General features: G+C 53.1%; 1 protein-coding gene across 5 annotated transcripts in view; it reads left to right on the plus strand.

Moving 5' to 3' along the window:
• The window catches only part of ALPK3 (alpha kinase 3), a 33,328-nt gene extending 14,947 nt beyond the window's left edge, over window positions 1–18,381 (plus strand). For all 5 annotated transcript variants that reach the window (XM_069025551.1, XM_069025552.1, XM_069025553.1 and 2 more), the window contains 11 exons: window positions 5,313–5,430; window positions 6,654–7,677; window positions 10,756–12,592; window positions 13,478–13,625; window positions 14,670–14,797; window positions 15,061–15,096; window positions 15,216–15,490; window positions 15,823–15,911; window positions 16,152–16,369; window positions 16,566–16,614; window positions 16,775–18,381. In XM_069025551.1, coding sequence (XP_068881652.1) covers window positions 5,313–5,430; window positions 6,654–7,677; window positions 10,756–12,592; window positions 13,478–13,625; window positions 14,670–14,797; window positions 15,061–15,096; window positions 15,216–15,490; window positions 15,823–15,911; window positions 16,152–16,369; window positions 16,566–16,614; window positions 16,775–17,096 — 4,244 coding nt within the window. In that variant the 3' untranslated portion in view covers window positions 17,097–18,381. The remainder of the gene's footprint in view (window positions 1–5,312; window positions 5,431–6,653; window positions 7,678–10,755; window positions 12,593–13,477; window positions 13,626–14,669; window positions 14,798–15,060; window positions 15,097–15,215; window positions 15,491–15,822; window positions 15,912–16,151; window positions 16,370–16,565; window positions 16,615–16,774) is intronic.
• Window positions 18,382–18,398: the final 17 nt, after the last annotated feature.

The raw sequence follows: 18,398 nt of genomic DNA on the forward strand, positions 1-18,398 counted from the left end.
GCTTCTCTCACTGGCTTAAGTCTTCACCAGTTGCAGAAGGTTGATGGTTCCTTCTAACAAATTCCGTCTCTTCCTGGTGTGCTGCACCAGGCAGAAAACTTGACCTGATACTGGCCTCATTTTCTGCTCAAGTGAAGGAAATTGTCAATGAGTCTCTTTCAGCATGTGTCACAGTATTTTTGTGCTTGGTAAACTAGGTTAGGGGACGTCTCTATGCACTTAGAAACTTCCATGGAAATGTTTTTAAAATCAGCCTTGGACTACCTTTTCCAGATGGGCATCTCCCACATGTGGTCCTATGGACTGCTTTACGAGCTTGGGATCTCTGTGGGAGAGAGGGGCAGGAGGTGGAAAGCATACTCTGACTGCAGAGTCTGGGTGGTAGCTCAGTTATCTCACCCTGCCATGATGTTTGTGTTCAACTGGGAGGCATTGCTGGGAGCAAGGAAGCGGCAGCAACATCCCTGGCCAGTGACCAGAGTGGAACCAGTTCAGTCCCAGCACTGTGGCTGGAGTCCAGGGACACTTGGGCGGAGGCAAAGGGCAGACAGTCACCTGCTCCTGTTTTGACGGTCAAGCCACAAAAATGGATACATGACCTACAATAGCATCTTTTTTTTTTTTTGGCTACTTCTTGACCAGTAATGAGAGTTACAGGCTAGTCCCACATCTGGGAATACTTGGACTAGGGCTTGCTGGGCCTGTCCTAGGAACACAGAAAGATGCAAGCGTTTGAAGAACCAATCTCCAGAATGTGCTGAGTGGTGCAGGCAGGGAAAAAGCAGGTCAGGCAGAGGCAGATTCCTGTGCGTGGAGGCACAAACCTTCCTTTCCTCCTGATGCCTAGTTCAGCCTGCTGCTGATGTCCCTCCTATGTCTGATTTGACTTTTTTGGGTCAAATCCTGCATCAGTTATTAGATGTTTTCTTTTTTCAGACAAAATTAGTTTCATCCTTTGTTCTCTAAGAGATGTGAAAAAGGGAACAAGAACATCTCCATTTACTGTGCAGCTTCATCCCACATCTCTGCACCAAGTGCTTTCCTTCGTGGGCCTGTCTGGACTTCAGGATCTCAAGGGTCATCACAGCTCATTCCCAGTGAGTGGATATTGGGCTTCTCTCTTCAGAGTGGCTCTTTGTGGAGGTGCTGCCACAAGGATTTTCCAGCTTTTTAGTCACTTCTGTATAGCATTGGCTGGGAAGGAGAGATGTCAGCTGATGAAATGAGGGGAGTTGGATGAAGGGGCCTAGGTCTCTGGCTGCTTGTTAGGGATGAGTCCAGCCAGGACAGGTGATAGCTGCATCTAGCCAAGACCACTGTATGTCAGCACCAGCCCACTGTGGTACAGCTGCCTCTTCAGTGCTGTTTCAGCCCTCCTTAGCCACGTTCCACCTCTCTGATCTGGCTTCCCAGATCATCAGCTCAGGAGCTTGATCCCATCCCTGCCTCCATGGTTTAATGCAGAGTACAGTGTGCAAAGGGGAAGGAGTTGGGGTAGGGTGAGTAGACAGTCACATGCTTAGTGGATGCAGTTTTTAATAAGGTTAAAGGAGTTTAACTTGCTGCATTGGTGGTGACCCTCTGAGGGAAGTGTTTGAAGGATGAGACTGAAGTGTTGGATGAAGAATGTCTGGAGACATGCAAGGGCTGTGAGAGGGGTTTGGGGATGGGGTAGTGACTACAAGAGCAGAGAGTAGGCTGCTGGGAGATGAGGAGGTTTGGCTTTGGGGCCAAGGACAAAGGAAGGATGGTGGATGAGCGCTGCTCACAGTGGCATGGGGAGATACTGCTCTTAGTATCTGTCCCTCCTGTCAGTATTGCTAGAAGCTTCCTTGTCCTTGCATGCTGGAGGGGTTTAAATCCATGAAACCAGGAAGGGTAAGATCTTACCATGAATTGTATTCCCAAGACTCTTGAAGCCCCTACTCCATGTAGCTTGTGTAGAGCAGAAACTGTGGAGATTGTTTAATGGTTCTAAATTCTTACCACCTTCCCAAGTTTCAGAAGACTAACTCCCTCTCCTTCCCTGCCCGCAAAAAAATAAAAAAAGAAGAAAGTGACTTGAAATAGAGTTTCTCTGGGTGATTTTGGATAGGTATATTAAGAACTATTTTAGATGCAGTCACCAAGCTTTGAAGACTTCTCAGATTTTAACATTTTTCAGAAAAAATGTTTGATCTAAACGTGGCAGTCTCCATGAAAAAAAAATCCTTGCTCTGAAAAGTCTTCAGGATCCTGTGGTGGCTGGCCATCACACTGGAGAAATGCTGCTGGAAGACACACTTCCCAAAAAGCTTTTGCTGGACCCGAAGATAAGGAGTGGATGCCTTCCCTCCTCGCAGGAGCGCCCGGCACCACTCTGTCTGCAGCTGCGGTGCTCTGGCTGGGGGCTGCAGGGGCCCAGCTGCCAGCAAATCCCTCTCGGCACCAGCTGCACGGGGGGGCTGCAGCAGAGGAAGGTTTGGAAGGACGTGTGGCTGCTCAGGGTGTCTCCTGCTACGGGTGGCCATCCGGTGCCTGCAGCGTGGCAATCCCTCAGTTCCACTTCATCCCACTGGACAAGCTGCGGATGCTGTGCCTGCAGGGGATGTGCCTGGAGTGATGCCTGACCCCTCTTTCCCCCCCCTCAGCAGCCCAAAGATGGATGTCAGCAGCATCAGCACCAGCTCCCTTCCCCGTGCCGGGGAGACTTGTCCCTGCACAGGAGTCTTTCCATCCCCTGCTTGGCTCTAATTACAGTCCCTGGGGAGGGATGGATGGCGTTTGGACAGGCAGCTGGGGCCACTGTCCCTGTGTGGGAGGTGGGAAGCCTTTCAGCATCCACCTGCCCGCAGACTTCCAGCCAGCACTTGCCTGCAGCTCCCTTTGGCTGCAGGCTGGAGCGTGCAGTGGGAGCTGGTCCTGGCACTGGGCTTGCATGACGGTTGCTGCTCAGAGGGAGCAGGCAGCCTCAAGGACAGAAGTGCTACAGGTCAAAGGGAGTTTAAGCATAGCAGGAAGGCACTGCACAGCTATGGAAATGGCAGCTCTTTCCGGCAGATGTCAGCTGGGAATGGAAATCAGCTGTGGAGGCCACGGGGGGACATCACAGGGTTTCTCGGAAACTGTCCGCTGGCAGTTCCCTGAATGAAGGGCTGTGATTGCTGTTTCTTAGGGTGTCAGGAAAGTCCACCTGCCAGCTCCCTGCAGGATGGACCATGGGGGCCTCCTGAAGGTCTTGCTTGCAGAACAGCCCTTGGGAAGGGTTGGATTGCTCTGGGCACAGTGTGAGCTGTGTATGGAAATTGTTGTGTTCATCATCCCTGGAGCAGAAAGAATTCACCACAGGCTCCTTCAGCCCAGGGTCCTGCTTCCAAGTACAGGCAATAGTTAATATTTTATGAAAAATATAAGCAGCAGCATCAATCCCTGATGATCCTGTCACTGGGATGCTCTCAGGGCATTCTCCAGTTCCCAGTTTAGGGCTCATTTTCTTCAGCCACAAGTACCTGAGGGCTTTGCATGTCTCTAGGAACCTGTTTGGGAGGTCAGAACAACAGCAAGGAACAGGCTGTGACAAGAGTGGGGCAGAGGGGGAGGACAGAAAGCCTTGCAGGAAGGGTGTTGGGAGAAAGTCATGGCTTGGCTTCCTGCAGAAGAGGAGAAACAAGACACTACCCAACAGAAAGCCAAAGCTGCTGATGGCAGCAGTGGGAGGGGATTGAAGCAGCAAAGCACGTGGGAGATGTACGGATAGCGAGGGTGGAGAGGGGGGATGCTGGGGCAGTGTAGAGCAGGAGGCCTTAGAGGGGGAGGAAGAATAGAGTAAAATCCAGTCTTTTGAGGTGTCTGTGCTGTGGGGATGGATGCTGCTCATAGAGGAGAACAGGAAAGAAAAGCTTCTGAGACTTACTTTCCCAGCCCTGTCTGGTCTCAGTGGACTAAATCCCTTGAGGAGCCAGAGGACACTGAGGAGCCACCACAAGCAAGGGTGAGCAGGGGAGCCAAAGCAGTACAGGAGATTTGGCATATGCTGCTTTTCTGGGCAAAGGCATGTTGGATTGGCCAAAACCTGGGTGAATTCATGCTGATGAGTCTGCTTCTGGACTCTCAGTCCTGCTCTAGGACCTTCATGAGAGCAGGAGTAAGCTGGGCTCAGGCATTGCTATGGGCTGACAACACCTTTGGCTGGTGCAAGGACATTTGAGGTCCTGGTTAGCCCTGAAACCTGTGGCTTGGTAGCTGGGAACTGTCCAGAGTGCACCTTTTCCCTGCCTTCTCATTACTCCAGAGCCATTGGGTTGGGACACTTTGGATATTCCTGGAAAGCCCTCATCAGCCCCATGTCTGGGATGTCCATGGGAGCTGACCCTTGCTACATTCTGGGGTGCTGTGGGTGATCCTTGGGGTCAGGTAGAGTTGAGGAGCATGCCAGACTGCTTCCTTCGGCCACACAGAAAGTCTACAGGGACATTTGCAGCAGATAAGCTTCAGGTGTCTGCACTGGGGCTTCGAACAGCTGCTGAGCATATTGACTACAGCCAAGGCATGATGTGATCACTGAAACTTTCATCCCATGCCCTGGGGGTCAGCTTGGCTGGGCGGTAAGCCCTGAGTGAAGTGCAGGAACCCCTGCTGGCTGCATGAAAACTGCTCTTAATCCGAGCTAGAGCTGCTGTCAGTGGGCAGTGAAGGCTGTGGCTAGCGCTGGTCCATGGGGGACCTACATGCTGATCCAACACCTCTGCCAGTGGTGGGGTACATGGCTGCATGCCCAGCTTCCCAGCCAGCCAGTCACACACAGCATGATGTCATTCTACTGAAAAGGCAGGTGACATCTGTTGTCAAGTGACATTTGTAGGACACTGAGCTGACTGTGATGCAATCAAGGTTGTTTCTGTTCAATGGAAAGTTTTGGATCAGCTTACAGGCTGTGACACTGTGCGAAATGCTGAGAGCTCCATGGAGGGGTGAGTGCCTGTTCTCCAACCATAGCCTTGGCCTCATCAAAACATCTCTCTTCACATAAAAGTGACGGCATGCTCACCTTCTCGCAGCCAGTGTTACAGGAGACAAGCGTGTGATCCACTCCTCTCTGTTCAGGAATGAAGTGCTGGGATTTTTTCTCAAAAATAGCGCTATTCCTAGGAGTGATAAAAGTCTGAGATAAGCCCATTAAGTTTCCACTGTTTCTGTTGTGCAATTTAGGAATGTGGTGAGCCCAGAATAGCATCTATCCTGGTGTACCAGATTGTTTTGCTGCTGATACCATGCTGGCTGTGCTCCTGTGTGGAATGTTTCACTCTCTGATATACCCTCCGTGTCCTCCCCAGGGTATCCACAGCCAGAGGTGACGTGGTACAAGGATGATGAGGAGATGGATCGCTATTGTGGCTTACCTAAGTACGAGATATTCCGCCACGGAAACCGCCACACCCTGCAGCTCTACAAGTGAGTAAAGGAGCTGGAGAGTGGCTGGCTTTGGTGATGGGAGCTCTCTCTGAGTGTGTTCTCAGTGGCTGGATAAGCTGTCAGCAGTGATGTGGCGACAGTACTTGGCTGGCCCCGTCTGCTCCCCACTGTGAGTTCACAGCTGGCCCTTCCCCTCCGGTTGTGGCTCCCCAATCACACCAGTATGAGATCCATTACTGCATCCAGTGATAGCTGCCATGCTGGAAGCAAGAGGAAGGGAAGGAGAAATCCCTCCCTCTGGAGCCTTCCAGTGCTGAGCATTGGGACTGACAAAGGTGAGCAAGGGGAAAGCACTATCTGCCTCCAAGATGATGGGCCAGGGAATCAGGTAGAAACAGTAGGATTGTCCTAAGCAAGGAAGGGGCTGCAGCCGTGGCCCAGGTGGGCCTTTCCTAACTGTCATCATGGGAAGTGCTGCTTTGGCCCTGACTAATGAATCTAAGGGCCTCCTTTATCCAGCCCTGACTACCAACTTCTTTTAACTTTGAGCGAGGACTGTGTTTCTGGAGAGCCAGGCACACCTTGTCCCCAGCAGGCAGAGACCTGTCACACCTTGAGTCCTGGATTTGGGATGTCAGACAGGTGTGGGTGGCACTGACTGAAAATGCAGAATATCAGTGTTGCTGATAGTCCTGCCATCCTTGTGCTTCTAGCCTGAGCTTTTCTGCTCCCTCAGCTGTGCTCCAGGTGTCCATCAGAGGCTGGCTCACCTCTTGCAGGAGGGATCTCCATGGGTCAGGTGTTCTCAAGGGGTGACAGCAGGGAGGCAGGCAGGTGCTTGTGCTGGTGCCTGTGACATGGGGTAGGAAGACTTTGGTGGTGCAGTAGGGTAGAGGAAGAGCAAGAATGTCATGTGGGCTGTGTAGAGCTGAGAGAGAAAGATCCTGAAGAGGACTGTGACCAAGAACAGCTGGGAAGCCTGGTGCTGCCTGTTGCTCCTCCATCACAGCCCTCATACCAGAGTTACAGCCCAGGCTGGAGCCAGAACAAATTTAACATCAAACTTGCTTGTCTGTTAGTGTGGAGAGCAGGCAGGGCCAGGGACGGAGGCCAGCCCAAGGCCTCCAGATGTTCTGCGGGCACCTTATGGGCTACATCTTCTGGACTCTCTGGAGCAAGAAGTGGGAGAGCGTGCATGCTTGTGTGTCCAGTGGGCATCCTGGGGAGGATGGGTAGTCTCACACACAGCTTTTGATTTCCAGGTGCCGAGAAGAGGATGCAGGCATTTACCAGGCCTCAGCTAGAAATAACAAAGGCATTGTGTCCTGCTCCGGTGTGCTGGAAGTGGGAACCATGACGGAGTTCAAAATCCATCAGAAGTGGTTTGACAAAATCAAGAGAAAAGCTGAAGAAAAGCTGCAAGAGATAGAACAGGGCAAGAAACGAGGAAAAGAAAATGTGGAAGTGGAGAAGTTGCAAGGAATGAGCCCTGAACGGCTCCAGAGGAAGCGGAGGCTGGCTAGAGATCAGAATCTCCGGTCAGGAGACTCTTCATGGGAGAAGGAAGATGCAGCAAAAGTGCACGTTGCTGATTCACAGTCCAGGTTACACAAGGATATTGCAAAGGAGACAAAGGAGCAGCCACTTAACGCAGTGCCAGGCTTCCCAAACAAACTGGTGGCACCTCTGAAAGCAGAGGTGACCACCAATGGAGATGCCACTTTGGAAAGTGGGGAGGAGAATGGGAACAACTTTCTCACATACATCTACGAGACCGTGGAGGACCTGGCAACTAAGCCAGGGGTGAAAGACTCTGCAGCTAAAAAGAAAAAGAAGGTGGAGGCTCCTTCAGCAGCAACGCAGGAAGTTTCTAAGCGAGAAGAAAGTGGGAGAGACAGGGCCAATCCGTCTTCAAATCCCAGGTTTGCTCCTCCTGTCCCCTTACGCAGGAATGCACGTTTGAGGGCAGCGAGTGATCAAGAAGTGGAAACCAGTCCAAAGCTCAAAGAGCCTGGGAAAACTGTGAAACAGGACACTAAAACCAATGATGATGTGTACTTCTCTTTAAAGGACATGTATTTTGATAAGCAAGTGAAGCCAGCGGCAGGGAAGGAGGATGTGGGAGCCAAAGATGAGGCTGGGAGTGAGGCTGCCCTGTGGCCTGTGGAAGTCAGCAGACAGACAGAGGATGCTCCATTGTCCTCTGAGGTGTTGGAGGCAAAATCTGTGCTGTCCGAGGGCCAGAGAGGCCAGCAGCAAGAACAGAAGTTGGAGGGAAACAAAGAGGTAACTAGGAGAGACAACAGCCAACACAGGGGTGGCAACAAGAAAGTATCTGTGCTGCGCATTTGTATTGTGGCACTGGGCCTGGTGGGCTGCCTGTACCCCACGGGATCTGCTGCCAAGGCTCTGCAGGTCTCCACTGGTGAAAGCACCCAGGAGAAGGGCTTTCTGGATTTGATGAGCCCAGACAGCAGAGCTTCCACCCCATCTCCAAACAAATGTCAGCTGAGGTGGTGAGAGATGTAAGTTGGGGCCATTTGAGCAGCTGGTCTCAGTGGCCTGGGGCTCTCCAGTTTAATCGGCAGGCTGACCTCATGCGAAATGTTTTCAGATCAGGTCGGCAGGGAGCACTGAATGGGTATTTATAGCTGGGCTGGGTGCCTTGTGATGGCATCTGTTCAGTTTAGCAAGGGAACTTCAGTTAATGAGCCCCCTGTGCAGATGAGTTCGGGGTGCTAGGTCCCATGTGACCCTCAGGGCCTCGAGTTTTGTTTACAGTGCAACATGTATACAGTAGGTCTGGACTATTTTTTTGGCTCATCCCTGTCGGAAAAACTCTGTTGGGAGACTCATTGTGGTGGTGATGAAGTGCCAGGGTACAGCACCTGCTCCTGACCCTCAGAGCATCTTTTAGTCAACCACTATTTTTGTCGCCTAACCTGAAGTATTTGCCGTGAAAATATTAGACTGGAAGCTACCAGACTATTTTTCCCCCATTTTTCTTTAATGACCCTTTCTGTCATAAAAGGTTCTCTGAGTCCAGTTTGCAGGTGCTGTCAGGATTTGGAGTTTGGGCTGTGGGAGGTGCACACTTCCAGTACAGACAAGGCTCCAGGTGCAGCACCTCTTGCTTGGTAGGTAGTGCACGTATTTCAGAATGTGGAAAAATCCACAATGCATAAGGGACTGACTGGTGCTCCAGTGGAAAAAAAAATAACCTTTCTTCCTCTTTTAAATTTCTTTAGCCATAAGTGAGTGCAGCTTTGCTGGTAAGAACCTGCTGTGTTAGGCAGTGCACACCTGGGTTCTGGCCTTGCTGCTGCACAGTGCCATGAACTTGTCTTCAGCCTGACCCACCAGCATCACATACTGCTGCAGAAATTATTGCTGTTCAGGCCAGCCCATGGCAAAGCCATTTGTTTCTCCCCTGTCTGCTCATTTTAACACCCCTCGCTCTCAAAAACGATGGAAAAATGCTGGTGGGAGCAGCCAGGCTTGGGCTGTCATCCCTGAGCCTTTGACAGTACATCAAGGTTTTTTTCTCTTTAAAAACCCCACTCACAGAGGGAAACCTGTGACTTGTCAGCTGGTGTGCCTTTGAGGAGACAAAAGGGAATGCTTCTGATTTGAATTTGAATGCTTCAGCTTGTTGGTGCTGCTGGGGAAAGTCCTCAAGCTTTTGTGAGAGCAAATAAGCTGGTTTAAAGCCGATTCCAGGCATGTTTCAGGGTATTTTCAACTCCCAGGACAGGGGTTACTTGTCCTTTTCTTTTTTATTCTTTCTCTTTTAAACAATACAGGTCATAGCCTGAGTGTTTTCCTAGCCTTGGGACATAGCTGGGCCTTATGCTCAGGACTTCTCTTCTGAGCTGGATTTATCTGTAGCAAAAGGCCAGACTGTAGCCAGGCTGTGAGCATCCTCCTCTACAAGAGCAGAGAAGAAACTAGATTTGCATGGTGATCACTCTTGCCTCAATTTTAAACTGATGATTTTACTATACTTGAATTTTGTAGGTAGGAATGGCCTCTAATGGTGCTTCCCCCACCCCAGCCCTTCAATACTCATGTTGCCTTAACAATTGGAGAGGGAGTTTAGACAAGGACCTGGAGTAACAGGACAAGGGGGAATGGCTTTCCGCTGTCAGAGAGCAGGGTTAGATGGGATATTGGGAAGAAATTCTTGGCTGAGAGGGTGGTGAGGCCCTGGCACAGGTTGCCCAGAGAAGCTGTGGCTCCCCCATCCCAGGAAGTGTTCCAGGCCAGGCTGGACAGGTCTTGGGGCAGCCTGGTCTAGTGAAAGTTGTCCCTGCCCATGGCAGGGATTGGAATGAGATGGGCTTTAAGGTCCCATCCAACACAAACCATTCTATGTTTCCTTTATTTGCTTGGGGAAGGGCTGAGAGACTGGTCTTACCTTTCCTCTTTTCCCAAGCTACCAAATGAAGCAAAAGCAGCACAAAAAAGAGCCACAGCCCTCCTTTCCCATGCCCTTCATTCTGGTGGGCTTAAAACTCAAGTCAGGGACCTCAGGAGAAAATCCTTAGCAGCGGATCCTCCAGGGTGGAAGGGGGACCCATTGTGTGCGTGCCCTGTCCCCGTGCCATTGTCCTGGTGATGCTTGCAGAGCATCAGCTGGGCAGAGCGTGTCCCACGGTATCGCTGCCTCCCCTGCAGAAACAGACCGTGCCCCTTGGCTGGAGGATCTCGGCAGCTCTCCTCGGGATGAAGCTTGGCCGTCGCAGCCGGCAGCTTGCTGACACGTCTGCTGGGTGCAGCTGCAGTCGGAAACATTTGAGCTTCCCGAATGTCAGAGCAGCAGAATGGCTGAATAGTGCTGATAACGTCAGGGTGTACAGTTTCACTATAAATCATTTGGGCAGCCTCATTCTGATAGTGTGTGACATGCTGATTGCCCCGTCTCGCAGTGGAGATAGGGGAGCACTGAGTCTTTAAAAACATCAGAGGAATTATACAAGGTCTCAGCCGTGGCTGGTGAAAAGGGGAAAGCTTTGCTCCTTGGGAAGATGCTGAGCCAGAGGATATTGGACTAAAAGCTGAATTATTTAGAAAGGTAGATCTCTTGTCTCTGTGCACTGCAAGGGTGTTGAAATGCAGAAGGGTTGGAGCTGATTAAAAGAAGAAAGATTTTGTGCAGCCTGACAGGTGGGACCCACTCCTGTGGGATAATGGTGAAGCTAGAAGACCCTGGATGACAGAGTAGCACTGGTATCAGGGTAATTCTCATGATTCAAGAAGAAGTTGGGCAGTGCCATATGGTACAGGTGGACCACAAGTATGACTGCACAGACCTGGGCAGTAACATGATGCTAATTTTCTTTTTTTTTTTTTTATTTTAACTAGGTTGCAGCAAGAGTGGGACAGTTTCCTGGTGACCTAAAGCATCCAGTGTCCAGTCCAACCAAAGAGACCAGTCAGCAAGCCAGTAAGGTAGAGGAGGTCAGGAAAGAAGTGCCTGTTTGCCAGGAGACCAGGGGGGCTGTGGAAAGGACAAATCCTCGGTTTAGGCCTCAGGTGCCACCAAAGCCACCAGCACCTTCTCCAGACCATGTACAGTCTGGCAAGGAGCACCCACCCCCCAGGAAACAGGCAGAAAGACATTCCCGTGCTCTTGAGGGCAGAGAGACTCAGCAAGGACTGTTAAATCAAGAGAACAAAAGCCAAGGTGAGGAAGAGTCATTGCTAACAAATTTGAGTCCTCCAGAACCTGGAGAAAAAACTCCTCTTGAACAAATCCCATGTCAGACAGTCAAGGATGGGAAGAGCAAAGAGGCAGGAGCAGAGTTGTCTGGGAGCCATCCTGGTGTGAGGACAGCAGGAAGTGATGGAGCAGAGCCATATCCTGGGACTGTGCCCAGGGAGGCAGGAGGGACACCTTTGGGCCATCAGAACACTGAAATGGCAGCTCCTGCTTCAGTTCCTCTTGCCAAGGAAGAGCTGCCTCCTGCTCCTCCAGTGAGGCCATCAGTGGCTCGGGAGGCACTACTGGTAGCTCATGGCACCCCAGGGATGGAGGCCACTGCAGGAGAGGTCCTGTCTGGAGCCCAGCTGCTGCCTCCTGCGAGTGGAGAAACAGAAATCACAAAAACAGATGGATCTGCTCCGCGGGAGATGTTTTCAGCCGTCATGTTAGAGGAGGAGAATGCCAAACCAGTGCCCGTGGGACCTCAGGGGAAGGAGGGAGGACTCCTGACAGCCATAGCTCCATGCCAGGAACCAGCAGCATCTTCAGGGACTTGGGAAGGAGTCTCTGAGGTTCAGCCACAGGTACCACTGGTCCTGCCTGGCTCTGAGAGATCTCAGGAGATGTCTTTGGAGGAGAAAATGCAGCACAAAAACCTGGTTTCCTCCTTAAAGAACTACCTGCTACTACTTCTAAAAATGTCAGATAGCAGTAAGGATGCCACAAAAGGAGATATTGACTCAGGGGACAAGGAGCAGCCAAATGCAGGCGAAGGCATAATCCCAGAGATAGGCATTGCTGGCCTTAGCCCTCGCACCTCAAGGAAAGTTTTGGAAAAAGTACAAAACAACCAGCTCTTTCAGACAGCAGAGAACTTGCCTCTGACCCCCAGGACATCCAGACGGATCACAGGCATGATTAACGAGGAATTTGTTACCAGCAAGGAGATGCTGGCTGGCAGGCCTGTGCCACCGAAGAGACGCACCTGGGGGGCTCCTGAGGCCGAGGGGCCGCCTCCACTCTCAGTGCCCTCCATTGTGGTGGGCAGCATGCCCACAGCAGGAGTGGCTCCTCATCTTTCTGATTCGCCTCCAGTGGGCTCTGAAGAGAGCCCTGCTGACCCTCTGGCAGTACTACCTTGTGCCACACCAGAAGAGCTCGCTTTGGGGGCCCGGCGCAAAATATACCTGCCAAAACCCAAACAGGTGGGGGTGGAAGAGGAGGCAACCCCGGAGAGCCTGGAGCACACAAGAAGTCCGACTGTTTCACCACGGCAATCCAGGAAGAATGCATCCCTTTCACATTCTCCTGCCCTGGCTCCATCCTCTCCCTCAGAGCAGTGCTCTCCAACCCTCATGAGGAAGATGGCCACGCTGGAGGTTCCTAAGCTGTATGAGGAGCCTGCAGGTGACACCAGTGGTGACCAGGAGGTCCCTGGAGATGCTAAGCCAGAAGCACAGCCAGCAGAGTCCCAGAAAACAAATAACCCATTTAAAGGTGAGGGAAGAGAGACTCCCCACGAAGCACATTCCCTTGTTGCCTACAAAGGGAGCCAGTGATTGTCAGCTGGGGCCACATGAGTTTTGTGCATTTGCAGGGTTTTCAGCATCAGCCTTTGGCTGTGTGAAAGCCAAAAGTCTCTCCCAAGACTTCTGCCCCAGTGCAGGGAGGGATGAGGAATGCAAGAGGCAGCAGCTCTGACACTGGCTGTCTCCACAGCCTGGGCTTCCCCAGCCCAAGGGATCACAGAATCCTCTTGATTATGGTCTCTGTGTTCTGGTCCTCATCAAGCCTGATGCTGGTAGGGGATCCTGAGCTACCTGGTCGAGTGGAAAGTGTCCCTTCTCATGGCAAGAGGGTTGGAACGAGATGGTCTTTAAAGTTCCTTCAAACCCAAACCATGATTCCGTGATTCAGTGGGCATCACAGGGTACACACTCCTCTTCCACGTCTGTGGTCAGTGCTAATTTGATTCCTTGTGGCATCGACTGTAAAAAGGCAGAATCCTGGGGTTGAAGGAACTAGGTGACATGGGAATGAGGTCTCTTGCAAAGTAAGGGTAACCTTGATAAATCCCTACTTCAGTAGATGAATGTTTCTTCCAATATTCCAGTGTTTTTCTGCATTTCCTCTGGCCAGGCCTCACTGGGTGTTGCAGTGCTGCACTGTTGAAGGAATTTGTTGTACCACTTGTATCCCACCCTGTTTATCCCAATGGAGCTCTGAGACCTTCCCTGGGAAGGCAGTGTTACACCAGGCTGTGCTGACATACACGTGATACCCAAAGCCCTGAGCAGCAGCGTGGGCGTAGGCTGGCCTGTCCCCAGAGCTGTGGCCAGCACTCTGTGTCTCACCACCCATCTCTTTGCACCCTGTCCTTAGCTCCACAGGTGGTCCGTAAGATCAGGGCAGAACAATTTTCCGATGCATCAGGAAACCTGAAACTTTGGTGCCAGTTCTTCAATATATTGAGCGACTCTAAGCTGACGTGGTACAAGGACGAGATCCCTGTAGCTGAAGCCCAAAGGAGGTAACCTGTCGGCTCCACGGCAGCACAGTCCATGTTGTCACCTGTCACATCCCACTCCTTGCCTTGACCAGGGTGAAGGTGCCCCTCTTGCTAAGGCAGCGTGGGAAGCTCCGTGCATGGCACAGTACATTGTGAATTTCATCATCTCAGTGCCCCACAGAGGGAAGGATCGCCCAGATGGGGAATTGCTGCCAAATTGATCCTTATTGATGCTCCATCTGGAGTGTCTGCTTGGAGTACCCAAACCGTGGGGAGGGTAGAGAAGGTGCTACTCCCATCACAGAAATCAAGAGCTGGATGTGACAGCCGTGCTGGGAGGGTCTTCTATGCAACCACTGCTGGGAGAAAGCAGCTCTGGTTATGCCCTCCCTATCCCTTGGCACTGCCCTTGCGCAGGGAGAGCATGTTCAGACAGCTGCGTTGCTGGTTTTATCCTTTGGGTCTACTATGGAGAGCAACTTGTTCTCAAGCCCAGAGGATTTGTGTAGGAACATCATCCACATCATTTAGGGTTTGCCTGATGCCTTTGGTGTCCCCCGAGTTCCCTTTACAGTGAGTAGATGGAAAGAGGTGATTCTCGGGCAGAAATTGTCTCCTGGGGCAGATATTTGAGCTGGGGCAGATGGGCAGGAGTGGCCATTGCCTTCCAGCAGACCAGAGCAGAGCCTTCTCAGCCAGTGGGTTTCAGGATGAGGGTCCCACCTCTTCCCTCTATGAAGCCCTCACTCAGGGGCAAGTACCTTTATCAGTCTGTAGCCTAATCCCAGTCAGACTTTGCAGGGTTTGCCTGGAGGATGAGCATGTCTCTTAGTACAAACCACAGGGCAGGACTCCTGGTGCCAGGACATGCCGGGGGAGCAGCTGAGCTGCCCTTGGGATGGCTTTCTTTGTAGCTTTCTTCCATTCTGCCAAGAGCAGTACAGGTGGTCTGCTCTTGGAGAGCTGTCACTACAGGTGACAGCACCCAGAGTGCCTGTCACAGGGCTCCCATGTGCCCCCCCCACACCACATGGGGATGTGGCCATGCTCCATTTTTTTTTCCAGTGCTGGCGATGAGGGCCAGGCAGCTTTGGCTGTTGTGCAGGCGTCCCAGAAGGATTGCGGGGTCTATCGGTGCGTGATCAGCAACGAGTATGGCACCGACTCCACAGATTTCCTGCTCAGCCCAGAAGGTGAGGAGCCCTCAGCAGCCTCTCACAGCTGCCTGGGTGTGCCATGGGTGGTATAGCCAACTGCGGAGAGGGCTCGGTGCCAGGCTGCAGCGGGGGAGCCTTGGCACGTTCCTTAACACCACCTCTGAGGTGCTTCTGCCTCCGTGTGCCAATTTATGAGTGATTCCCACCATCCTGCCTGCCATCCCTAGCTGTGCAAGTGCACGGGGCAAGGTGGGATCCTGGCAGGACCTTGACACCTCTTCGCTTTCTGTCTCCTCTAGTGTTGTCAGGATTTATCCTGCGGGAAGAGATTGAAGGTAAGGGCCACATGTGATGAGCTGCGACTCTGCCCCTTGCTGAGTGGGGCAGGCAGCTCTGGGGCAGAAGCAGGACGTGCCCATGTTGTCCCCACCTCACCAGCTCTTCCCCCCACCAGTTGGAGAGGAGATCGAGATGACACCCATGGTGTTTGCCAAGGGTTTGGCTGACGCAGGCTATTGGGGGGATAAGCTCTTCGGGCGCGTGGTGAGCGAGGACGTGGAAGTGGGTGCTGGTTTCCTGCGCAAAGCCTGCCGTGCCAGAGCCATCTACGGCCTGGAGCCTGTCTTTGAGTCCGGCCACACCTGTGTCATCAAAGTGCACAATTTCATCGTCTTTGGGACCAAGAATGAGAACAGCCTTATCGAGAAGAACTATGATATCACCATCCAGGTGGGCATCCTTGTGGGCCACCATGCACCTTTCTCCCTCCCACCTTCCCCATCTGCGTGTGAGTTGGTCCCCAGAGAGTCCCCAGCTCTGTGCCCACTTTTGCTATTTCCTTCCACTTTTGGAATGCTCTGGAGAGGTCTAGCCGTGTTCCAGGGGGCTGGACATGTCCTTGCCATTCTTGGCTTCAGCTCTTCCCTCTGATTAACATGGAGCTGCTCGGGACTTTCCCATCACCCTTTGACCACCAGGACAGGGAAACAACTGGCAGCGGTCCCATGGAGGCATTGGTGCAAGATGGGACAGGTTCTTGACTCTTCTGTTTGCTCCTCCAGGAATGTAAAGTCCAAAACTCCAGCCGTGAGTACTGCAAGATCTTTGCTGCTGAGGCACGAGCCATCCCTGATTTTGGAGCAGTGCCTGAGTAAGTGATGTGCTGCAGCTCCACTGGCTTGATGCCCTGGCAGAGCATTGCAGGGGATGGTGGGAAGATTTCCTGTGGGTGATGGGGCATCCCAAAGGGCAGTGCACTCTACTCCCACGCACAAATGGAAGGGATATTGGGAGTAAGGCAAAAGCCAGGGTTGCAGACCGTGGTGTGAATCTCCACTTGCAGAGGAGGGAGAGGTCACCATGCTGACATTGTCTGTGAATTCCCAAACAGGATAATTCCTCTGTACCTGATTTATCGACCAGCCAACAACATCCCTTATGCCACAATGGAGGAGGACCTCGGCAGGCCCTGCGAGCAGTACTGTGTCACCGAGAGAGATGGCAGCTTGGTGGCACGAGGCTCCTCAGAGATTGTGCTCAAATGCTGCACCTTCCAGCATTGGGTCTACCAGTGGACAAATGGAAACATCCTCGTGACTGACATGGAAGGTAAAGGGATCTCCTGTGTGAGTCTCATGGCCCATCACCACCCTCCGGCCTGTGAAAGGAGGAAAAGCCCCAGGCTTGCCCTCCTGCCTCTCTCTTCCCCCATGCCATGGAGCCCTCTACCCAGGGCAATGACCTGCCCTTGGTGCTGGTGCCTGTCCTTCTCTGGTCAGAGACTGGTTGTCCTCTTAAATTACAGGAGTGGGCTGGAAGTTGACCAACGTGCGGATCGCTACCAACCTGAAAGGGTGAGTGACCTCCAGCTGCTGGAGCAGGGTAGCCCTGGCTGTCCCCAGCTCTGCTGCTCACCTGGCGAGGGCCATGATGGTCACGCTCCATCCTTGCCTCCCTGCTCTGCTGGGACATGTCCTGGTGCAAAGCAGGAGCTGAGGATGGCTGTGTTGGCAGGTACCAGGGGCTGAAGGAGAGCTGCTTCCCCTCTCTGCTGGAGCAATTCCCGGCCGCTCACAGGTGCAATCATTACTGCAGCATCCTGGGCCTGAAGATGCTGGAGCCAGCCAAGCCCAAGGGCTCCAAGAGTCCCTGCCTGGGCAGGAAATCTGCCCAGTCCAGCCCCCAGCTCCAGAAGAAGGTGCTGACAAGTCCTCAGGGCACCCGCAAGGCTGCTGTGAGCCCCAAGAGCTCCCGGAGAGCTGCAGAAACAGGGGAGGCCCCAACAGCCTCCAAACCCAGGTCAGGAGAGAGCAACAGAGCTGGCTGCCCGCAGTAGTCAGAGCTGCTGCAGCTGGGACCCCCACATGACCATTGTGGGAAGGGGAAGACCCTGGCAGTGGCCTTCTCTGTGGGGCTCCTGCCCAGCCTGCAGCGCTTGCATTGTGTGGTGTGTGCTAATTGTGAGCAGCTGGGCCAGGGCTGCGGGAGCTGTGAGCCATGGGAGCTGTGAGCCATGGGCCACCTCCCCAGTACCTCTACTGCTGCTGCTGTGGGGAGCCTGTGGGGCCGTGTGCCTCTCCACGCTCGGACTCGCTTTCCTCTCTCAACTTTCCGTAGGCCTTCCTTAAGGCAGGGGCAGAGCTGCTTGCTCGGGCTTGGCAGGCACCATGTCCCTGCCTGGCTCCCCAGCACACTGGAAGTCCTGGACACCCTCCTGGCTCCCAGCACCTCATGTCCCTCTCTGTGTCCCCATAAAGCAACCGGGCCAAGCCTTGCCAGCACTGTCAAGGATGAGAATCCCACCAGTGCCCAGGCTGTCCCCTGTGCCCTGGCACACCCTTTTTCCTGCAGAGGGCTCCAGCAGTCACTGCAGGGCTCCTCTGCTATGGTGTGGGCCTCTGGAGTGTTGGCTGGTCCCAGGGCGGGGTGCTTGCACTGGTACCAGCTGCTGCATAGGGATGAGGTTTTGCACTCCTGCCCTCCCCTGCATCCCAGGGAAGTCTCCCACCCTGTTGCTGGGTGGCTGCTGAGGGCAGCCGTGCTGCTCTGGATGGTGGCCAGTGCTATGGTAAGGATGCTCTACCTCACATGGGATACCTGGGAGCAGGACAAAGGAGCGACTTCCCCTCCATACCAGGATCTGCCTTGGCACATGGGGGTGTGTAGCCCACAGGACTCGCTCCTCCTTGCCTCCGTGCCATACATAGATCCTGTACGCCCCAGCCCCACAGCACAATCTGGTGCTTAGCATCACCCCTGCTTGGCACATGCTGGACTCCAGTGACAGCTGGCGGTACCCACTCCAAATCCTGCTACCCCTGGCTCAAGGCAGTGATGGACAGGCACAGGAACTGTCTGCTCCATCACTGTGCAGAGCATCCCCTTCCTTGGGGCATTGCAGGAGGGTGCTGGGTGCCACTGACACTACCCTGCAGGGTGGGGTCCCAAGCGGTGGCTCGGTGCAGCCTGATGGAGGGAAGGGGCCGGGCTGGGAGCGTGGCAGGCTCTGGACTCCTGGTCCTTCATCGTTGGGTGACTGTAAAATACCAGTGTACATAACGTGGCTGCCTTGGCGCCTGGGTGCTCTCGAGTGCAATAAAGCGAGAAGGACTGGCCTGTTCCCTGGCACTGTGGTCCC

Source organism: Aphelocoma coerulescens, chromosome 10 (assembly GCF_041296385.1).
Source record: "Aphelocoma coerulescens isolate FSJ_1873_10779 chromosome 10, UR_Acoe_1.0, whole genome shotgun sequence".
Lineage (NCBI taxonomy): Eukaryota > Metazoa > Chordata > Aves > Passeriformes > Corvidae > Aphelocoma > Aphelocoma coerulescens.